The sequence below is a fragment of the Pyxicephalus adspersus genome, chromosome 8 (genome assembly GCF_032062135.1).
Source record: "Pyxicephalus adspersus chromosome 8, UCB_Pads_2.0, whole genome shotgun sequence".
NCBI lineage: Eukaryota > Metazoa > Chordata > Amphibia > Anura > Pyxicephalidae > Pyxicephalus > Pyxicephalus adspersus.
Genome location: NC_092865.1, coordinates 42,043,566 through 42,053,375, shown reverse-complemented (window position 1 = coordinate 42,053,375; position 9,810 = coordinate 42,043,566). Strand labels below are relative to the sequence as shown.

At 37.9% G+C, this 9,810-nt stretch overlaps 2 protein-coding genes across 2 annotated transcripts in view; one reads left to right on the top strand and one right to left on the bottom strand.

The window, feature by feature from the left end:
* XPNPEP3 (X-prolyl aminopeptidase 3) overlaps positions 1 to 557 on the bottom strand; it is a 25,354-nt gene extending 24,797 nt beyond the window's left edge. The window contains exon 1 of the mRNA XM_072420184.1: positions 411 to 557. Within this exon, the coding sequence (XP_072276285.1) occupies positions 411 to 456 (46 nt within the window). The 5' untranslated portion in view covers positions 457 to 557. The remainder of the gene's footprint in view (positions 1 to 410) is intronic.
* A 276-nt stretch (positions 558 to 833) lies between these two features.
* ST13 (ST13 Hsp70 interacting protein) overlaps positions 834 to 9,810 on the top strand; it is a 12,688-nt gene continuing 3,711 nt past the window's right edge. Inside the window, 9 exon segments of the mRNA XM_072420929.1 lie at positions 834 to 1,029; positions 2,784 to 2,841; positions 3,791 to 3,877; positions 4,424 to 4,490; positions 5,727 to 5,731; positions 5,988 to 6,134; positions 6,289 to 6,375; positions 6,460 to 6,576; positions 8,934 to 8,982. Of these exon segments, the coding sequence (XP_072277030.1) occupies positions 920 to 1,029; positions 2,784 to 2,841; positions 3,791 to 3,877; positions 4,424 to 4,490; positions 5,727 to 5,731; positions 5,988 to 6,134; positions 6,289 to 6,375; positions 6,460 to 6,576; positions 8,934 to 8,982 (727 nt within the window). The 5' untranslated portion in view covers positions 834 to 919.

The window sequence follows — 9,810 nt, the reverse complement described above, 5'->3', positions numbered from 1 at the left end:
TGACGATCTCACGCATGTGCAGTAAAAATCGACCCTTTTTTTTCCCCTTCACAGTGACTACGTCACCCGATCTTGCACCTCTGCAGTGTGAAATCAGATGACGAAGAAGAGGAAGAAGGAAGTGAAGATCAAGATGGCGGCGCCCGGTGCTTCCTTCACGCTGGGATTTAGAGGAATTCCAGAACAACATGGGACCAGACTGTGGGAAGGACCAGCGCCATAAAGGGATCTGGGGGAATAATGGTAAGTGTAATTTTTTATTTTTAGTTTAGTTTCGCTTTAAGGACTGATAGAAGTTATTCTGTATTAGGAATTTTGAACAATACACATGGCTATTACTAGAACTGCCGATTGTAAATAATTATTCCAGAATCCTGAGATGTTACATTGCACAGACAGAAATCCCTGACCTGAAACACGCCTGCAGAGAGCGCTCTGACCGGTAACACGCCACATAACTCTAAGGATTCCCTCTTGTCGCACAGGAAGGTGCTATCATCTCCTGGCCCCGCTCTATGATGAAATTCCTACAAGGGCTCAGTAACCTAGGAAAGCGTATTGCTTCTGTGGTTGTCATGGGCGGGGCTCAATATGACAACCCCTCGTTATGTAGAGTTTACCTCCCAATCACATTTTCTGTTGGGATTGTAGCGAGGATTATTATTGGCCTGTAATGTTTTTCCATATGGGATTCTATGGGTTCGCGCTGTAATTCAAACAACTGAAGCGTTACTAGGAAGAGACATTACTGCTCGATCCTTAGGGGCGTGTCACGTGCCTGCTGTATGAGGAGAGCAGCTAGACTGATGGGTAAAAGTAGTAGCGTGTGATTGGTTGGTAGATCGCCCCGCCCACCATGACCTCGCGCTGCCATTTCTAGTTCTTTCTATCAGTCGGTGTTGTCGTAGTGTTGGCAGCCATGGACCCGCAGAAACTGCAAGAGTTGCGAGACTTCGTCCGCTTGTGTAAGAGCAATCCAGCCGTCCTGCATCAGCCAGAGCTGCAGTTCTTTACAGAATGGCTACTAAGGTTAGCGAGCCAGTAGACATTTCTGTTCATTAACATTTCTTAGTATCACACTTCCTGTATTTGTTGTCTGCCAGTGATAAGTTTATATGATTCATCCACACACACTTCATAGTGATTGCAGCTGAAAGTAAAGTAACAGCTTGTGTGTGTGCACAATAATAGTGAGCAGCCATGTAATACTGAGCTGATTACTGGCCCACAGATCCCTACTGACCAACACTTCCTGTAACGGGGCTGACACTACTTTCACCCACCTGTAACAGCGCTCACACTATATTCACCCTCCTGTAACAGGCCTGGCACTTTTCAGTAACCACCCAGCTGTTTTTGGGTTGGATTCACAACACAAGGGCCGCCACCCGCCTACAATTTCTTCCCACCCTCTGTAAGGGTGATATTCTTCCCACTGGTCAGCAATGTAAGAGGCATTTTTGCCATTGACTATTGTGCTAATATACTGTGACTATAGTAATTATAGATGGGGTTCCCTGAAAGATTTTGCCCTGTTCCCCCATATTAGAAAGGGCCAGGAAGGCTTGTCTGGACTATGGGACCAGATTATAAAACCATACAAAATGCCAAGGCAATTTTACTGCCATAATTATTTGTGCTATCGCTGCAGTTCCCAGTAGTATAAAGGAAGCTCTGATCTAGAATTATTCAAGAGCTTTCTGCAGCTATAGAGCAGCACTAACCTGACTGTAACCACACAGAAACAGACCGGAAGAATCTGGTGATGCTCCCCATTGATTTGTACGGGAATCCTCACCTTCACACAGGTGTGCAGTGCTAGAACTCTTACTGCTTTCTTATGGAAGCCATTTCAGCATCTATAAAGAAAAGTGATATTAAGCACCCTGATAAAAACCAACTCCTGCGGGTGGATTATAGGTATTTTATAAAAAGATAATGCAGTGGTAAATACATATTGCTGTATTATCATGGCCCCTGTGTACATTGCTTGTGACGCACAAACAGTCGTGCAGCTGTCTGCAGTATTTATGGCTCTGAAAGTTCTTATTTCTCAAGGTCATGTTATAGGTATTAATGACCAGTCACACATTAACACATTGATCTGTAAAATAAGACATTTTGTATGTTTTTGTTCTGTCCTAATGAGTACTGGGAACATAGCCCAACATATATAACCATACAGATATCTCAGTCACTATAAAGCAAAAGCAAATCTTAAAAAAAGAAATTGAGCAGACCGGTTCATAATTGTAAAAGTCACAGCTCAAAAAAAGAAAAAATGATTCACCACTTTGCAGAATAAATAGTTGATTATTGGGTATATGAATTGTTTGGCCTCTCAGAGTGATAGCAGTAAAAGCATTAATTATATATTTTTCTTTAAAAGAATGTCTGGGTGTCCACTTGGGAGATTTCCCTTTACTTCCCAGATACAGAGAGGATACACTTTTATCAGTGAAGCTGGGTGATCCAGCAAACCTGGAATGGATCTGGTCCAGGATTCAAAACATTTGTCAACAAACAGCAAATGACTTTTAAGAAATCCATTCCAGGTTTGCTGGTTCACCTGGCTTTACTGAGCTTTAATAAATTGGGCCCATTGTGTTTACAATGAATTACAAAATGTAAATCAGTATAGATAACTTAAATATTTCAATCATCAAGATCTGATGTGTAATATGATATGTGTAATATGTTGGCTCTGTATACATCCTGTTTAATAATATTAACAATAATAATAACCTGATTTTCAGTTCCATGTAAATCATTTTTTTTTACAGTATGGGAGCAACTATCCAGACCCCACCATCTAACGCATCTTTTAAAGAAACGAGCCAGGTAAGATATTTACCTAAATTAATAGTGAATTTGTCAGTGACCTTTCAGGGTGACAGTTTAGTTTGCTCAACCCTATAAACAAAGGGTCTACCTTGTTTTGTTTTTCACATTTGCAAGCTTTGTAGGTCAGCATTTGCGTTAAGGCCAGCGGGCTTTCAGCAACCTGAGGACACAAGAATGATGATCCCCATTTTCTTTTTGTCCCTTACTATGAGACTTTTATTTCAAGGGCACATTTTAAAGAATCTTGTCCCAAAGAGAAATATTAGAATTAAAAAATGTTATCACTTATGGGGAATAAAGATTTACAATGTTTAATTTAAATATCTGTTCTCAGCAACAGCGGCTGTATTGTCAATCCAGAAAGCAGTGGCTAGGTGTAGCTGGACAATTATTTCAAAACTACTGGCATGTGATCAGCCATGCTCCATACAACATCTTTATGATGCCACTGTAGTGCAAGCAGCCATAGCTCTCTGAAGATAAGAACACTTCTCTGAATATAGGGGATTTACAGCACGGTTGTCCTCCTGTGATAGGAAGCTGAAATAGGTGGACATCACTGGCAGTGTGAGACTTTTCAGAAGACGTAAGGGAAAGCATAAAGTCCAAATAATTAGGTTCTGCAGCAAGTATTTTTAAGGGGATTTAAAGTTCTACCCAAATACCCTTTTGTATTATGAAGCTACAGTTTTTTGCTGTATATGCAGTTTTTTTATCATATGTTTGATTGTTAAAGTGCATATGCATTGACTGCAGCTTTGACAAGAGCCAGATTGTTATGACTGGCTCAAAACATCTCCAAAATAGTACGTCTTTTATTGTATTCACAGTAAGTAGTGGTTATTATATAATAAAAGTGGTGCTGCATAGGACAACTGGTGAACCTAGAAATAGGGTGATTGATGTGTGTGGGAAGCGAAGGAAATTCTGCCTGGTCCAAACCTAGAGAAGAGCTGCTGTAGCACAAAGTACTAAAAAACTTAATGACTGGGATGATGAACCCCCTCAAGAGATGGGAAATGATGACTTGGAGGTAATTCTGCTTTGTTCACATAGCGTTACATTACGTTCTACGGGGATATACTTAATTTTGAATGGGTTGAGCTTGTCACTTATCAGGACAGACAGAGCAGCTGTAATGCATGTGAGTATTTGTAATCCCTGGCAGAATATGCCCTAGCAAACAGATCCCAAACACTACATTATGGATGTATTTATACATTAATCCTATAGGTTCAACTTTATGATTTTGCAGTTTATGCATTAGACGATATAGCAGTTACTATTGTGACTGCATTTGTGATAATTGGCCACCAAGTTAGCAGAATGCGTCTTCGTTTTAATATGCATTGAAACAAGTAATGCATACAGCTGTGCACAAAAATACAGCTTAATTGGCAGGCAAAAAATTTAATACAGCCCTATGTGTATACATTATGGGTATTAGGTAAATGTTTTACCTTGGCTACTTTTGGCCAGGGGGTGAGCGTGCTACAGTAGATTTTGAGGCTTTAAGATGCTTTGTGGAATGGTAAATGTTATTTTTTATGTTTGTTTTGTATCTCTTCCTTTAATTCAGGTCACAGAGGAAATGATGGATAAGGCAAATGAAAAGAAGGTAGAGGCCATTAATGCTCTAGGGGATGGTAAGTGTTTTAACAGTGGGTTGGCACTGCAACATAATATATAGTAAAACAATCTTTGTTTTACACATTTTTTTCGCTAACACTCTTATGATACTATGTAATCTGGAACTATGATCCCTAGATGTTTTCTTCATTGTGCTATACAGACACAGGACATAGACCTTAAGATTTCTTTAAAATGGTACCCACATCTACACTGACTTTTTTTAAAATGCTTATAAATGCCTATTCCACTTTTGAATGTGTTTATGGGAGTTTATACAATTTGTTTAAAGCAAGCCAGTAAGAATGCTTAATCTGAGGGATTAAGAATTTAAATTCCCACGGTTCCCAGCATCTGCATGGCTGCTCTGGAACTCTGCATCCTGTGGTTGTGGTTTGTGTAGTCTCTTCACTTGTGGTCCCTGTCTCTTGTGGATTGCATCCAGGTGGGTGATGGGGATTATGTATTTGGATTGCCTTGCATTCACTGCATATGGTATAAATGACAGCCATTCCAAAATCATATGCAAGTATGGGACCACATAGCATTCATACTGCATAGGAAGGAAACACATTCTTTCTGGTGAGTCCAACCAGATCTAAGGGGCTATCGGGTAAATGTTAAGGTAATCTCTATGCGCATGTTTAGTGGTAGCCTAATATATATAAAACATAAATATATTTTTAAATTGCTACACTTATTTTTCTTCACATGGAGAGACAAAACCCACATAATTTAACCAAGTAATTAACTCATATTCTAAGGCTTTTAGGTGTATGTCTTTTGTATGTATTAATTATTTATTGTGTCCTGTAAAGCGTTGAGGTTATGAGTTTAACAGTATGAAACTGAAATCTCGATGGTAAAAAGCATATCAATTGACTGGATGAAAGACCTTTCTTGTCTATTGTTTCCTGATGTGTGTACACACCATATTTTTTATATTAAATATACAGCCCGAGCAATGTTCACCATTAACTATTCACACTGAAGAAATCTTCAGAATTTAAATTTCCTTGCCTGTGCTCATCTATCTTCTATGGTTCTTTTAATGAGCTGCAACATTTACAAACTCGTACAATGTACTACAACACCATACCTTTCTATTCACATGTGTTGTGATGGGTCAGCTATTTTATTGTACTGAGAGCTCATTTATAATGAATGTGATGCCCTAAACGCATTTAGTGCAAGTTACCAATTAACATGTAAAAGTGTGCAACCAGCTTCATGATTTTTATTTGTTCTAATAGTTCTAGCAAATATTTACTTGTTCTTCAGAGAAATTGTTCATGATTAGTATTTTGAAAATTCACACCCCTCCCCCTAAGCATATAGTTTTGGTTTTTAAAAGCTAAGCACCCAGAGAAAAAAAAACTCCTAATTCCATAACCGTGCACTAATACACTAGTATAAAAAAATAGAAATATTAGTTTTAACTCCCATACTGTATGTATGGTACGTGTTTTTTAGTGCTATAGACGATACCAAGAATTTTAACATATATATTATAGGCTTATATAGACTTTGTTTTTCCTTTAAACAGTGTTTATGTGAAGCTACAGAAGCCAAATGCTGCAATTCGTGATTGTGATAAAGCTATAGCCATCAACCCTGACTCTGCTCAGCCATATAAATGGAGAGGCAAAGCACACAGGTAAGTAATGAAAAGCTAAGTGATTAAAAAGCTGCTTTACCACATGGACCATCATTGGACATAGTTGGGTTGCAAAAAACAAAAACGGTCCATCAAGTTCAACAACTATGGAAAAAAAATATCCTAGATAAAATCCCAATTGACATAGGGATCCAGAGGGAGGTGCAGCCCATGACTTGGCCATGGCATGTAAATTGGACTATGATGAAGAAGCAAGTGCAATGTTGAAAGAAGTACAGCCACGTGTAAGTTGATTATATGCAGCTATCGGGAAATTAGATATTGTATGTTTAATATATACAACATATTTATATCAATTTTGTTTTCAGGCTCAAAAAATTGCAGAACATCGGAGAAAATATGAACGCAAAGAAGAGGAAAGACTAGTTAATGAAAAAAAAGAACGTCTGAGGAAAGCTAAAGAAGAACACGAAAGAGCTCAGAGGGTGAGTGGAATATCTAAATACTGAGGTTAAGCATTGGTGAACCAGTTAGGACAATCAAATTAGGATGATTTGAAGACTTATGTTTGGGGTAAATGAGCTTATGACAGAATGCCATTTCTCTTTGGTGCAATTTATAGGTTACGGAGCAATGTTGACAACTCTTGGACTAAACTGCTAGGTCAGTTGGTTTGCCAGACATACCAGTCACATGACACTCTCAGAACCAATTAGTACTCCCCAGATGTTCTTGTTGCATTGAATAAGGTACTAATGGAAGTGCAGCTGTATTAGCCGGTAATATTGAAGGTCCCTTCTGTGTGTATGACATGTTTTCATAAATCAATGTAGTTTGCAGCTTGCAACGTTTATTGTTCCAGGATTTTGTTCCTTCTTTGTGTTCCTGAGGTTGGAATATATTTTCATTCCAATTGATTATTGTCTGAGGTTGGGGGTTGCCTAAGGTCGAAAGTCCATCAAGTTCAACCACTAGGGTTGCACACCTGTAATTAGTTTGTTACTATGGGATGCAACTCTTTGATCATCTTTCTGATCTATTCTATTTCCAGATTATTTTTGGTTAGTAGAGGTGCACGGTTGTTTTTCTCTTCTGTTTGTATTGTAGAAGATTTATAACGCATTGTTTGTGTTTGTACTGATGGTTTTGGTGCTATAACGTTTCTTAAGGAAGGGAATTGCTGGTACTCTGCTATATTAATTTCAGAATGCCAAGGTATCCTATATCAGCATATTGACTTTACTGAATATGTGGATATAACCACAAACTGGAAATCATCCTTTTGTTGGATCACAAACTTTCTGGACCAGAAATGGTATTTTTCAATAAAAGCCTTACATTATGGCCAACCAACAAACAGAGTCATACACATTTCCTCTCAGATATAGAATATTTCTTTAGGGGCCTGAGTCCCAGGAAATATATTTTCACATAAACAAATGAGACCTTGTGGCAATAAATTGTGGCAGGAAGAAAACCCCAGTGGGACATAACTTACAGCACTTACAGTACATTTTTCAATATCAAACGGGAGTTTGTGTTGATGGACACAGTGATGTACAGGTCGTTAAGAAGCATCTTGCAGATAATAGTATAAAAAATGGATTAACCAGGAAATCCAGGTTGACCCATCATAACGGGCATGAATACACCCACTGAACAAATCTCGGACCTTGTAGAAAATATTCTAAAATTAATCAGAAACTGTTTTCCAGAACACACTTTAGAATATACAGGCATTAACACCAAGTACATGTCTAGTGACAATGTATGGATAATCTCTGTATAGTATAAATATTCACTACAAACCTAAACACTACCTAAAAATTCTAAAGAGAAAAAAACAACAAAACGTGCAATCCAGCAATTGAAGGAATAAAAGATAATCAAAAAGTTGCAACTCACCCTATTAGAGTATGAAATTCTGAAGGAAATCTTCCAACAACCCACAATGCTGGTCTTCAGGCTTCAGAAATTAATTTTCAAGAAAAATAATTCTGACAACAGGAACACAAATAAGTGAACAAAACATTAAAATTTAAAAAATTAAAACTGAAATATTATTTACTATTAAGATCATACAGCTGCACATCCATTAATCGGGTAAAGCCTATTTAAGAAATAATAATTTATCTACATCAGAGGTATCCAACTCCTGTCCACAAAGTCCAAATCATTTCCGGATGCTTCAGAAACCATAACTTACTAAAATGAATTGCTGGCTGTTTGAGAAATAAATAAAATGTGGGAAGATCCTGATGCTCAACAATCCTATAAAAATACCAATAAGGGTGCATTGTTGCACTTCGCAGCACTCAAATGTAGGGCTTGATGCCATTTATGAAATGCACCTCATGGCATCATATAGTTTTCCCATTAAGCTTTATGTGTTGGTAAGTTGTGCACAGTTACCATTTATTGTATTGGCACCTCTGTTCATGTACTGTTGGGGAAATACATCAGCGGAAACAATCCCTAAAGAATATTAAAAATGGGACATTATTTCTCATAAGCAAACCACTTTATGAAAGAAGAGAATGTTTTGTTTCCTAAAGGAATGTGCCCAGTAATTTATGGTTCCCCTGAAATAAAAGTGGTTCCACTGAAATAAAAGGAATTTACCAGCAGGAACAACAGTTGGGGACTTTTGTTCTGATTTTGTAATTTCTCTATTTATAATGTTGCTTTAACAATCTGTGGAGATCAAGGGATACAAAATAATTTGTAACAACATTATTATTATTACATTATTTACAGTAATATGGGTGCAACTTGGTTAATAAAGAAATCCATTTGAAAATATTTTCGTGTCAAGTCAAACTATTTATCTCTTCTCTGACAGGAGGAAGAAGCCAGGCATCAAGCAGGTGCTCAGTTCCCAGGTTTCCCAGGTATGACCTGCCAAGAACACAAACACTGACATGCAAAGTATGGGGAATCTATGGCAATTCCTAGAGAAAAGTTCAGCACTTCCTATTAGTTAAAAAAAACACTAGTAGTAAAAACTTTCTACAAAGTCAATGCACCATTTCAGTTTTGATAAATGCAAAGTTTTGCACCTTGGAGCTAGAAGAATGTTTGCATCTACAGTGTTGGGGAAGTACAACTGGAGTCAGACAGAGAGCTTTGGGGGGTCTGGTAGATCTTATAATGCATGCACTACCAAATTGCAGTTTCTGCACCAAGCCTGTTGATCCAGGAAATATGTCATTGCCTTAGGACAGATGTCCACATACAGGCTGGATTGTGATTTAAACATTAAGTAAATTTTCTAAAGCTTTGTTCTATTCCTTTAATGCCAAAAGTATGTGAATCCTGGCCAACAGAGGCTGGAGTTCAGGGCCCCTGCTTTAGGGAGCTAAAACTTTATGCAAACAACGTAACTAATTACACTTTAAGGAAAATTTTGTTTTGTTAAAAAATCACTACAGCCCTCAACAATTTTTCTTCTATCTGAAACCTTGCTTCCCCACTCATGTGTTCATTGCCCTCCTCTGAGCTGTTATCTAGTGTAATGCAATTCTAGAGAACACTGTTAGAATCTGCATAACCGTCTCTCCTGGGTTAACAATAAACTTTGTTGAAAAAAGTAAACCAGCTTCAAAACTCCCACCTTCTCTGCTATTTTTTTCACTTACCTTTGCTATCAGTTCTGAAATACTCTTTCACTCCCAGACAGCACGATTAATAACAAACCTTGGCTCTTGGCACTATCCAAC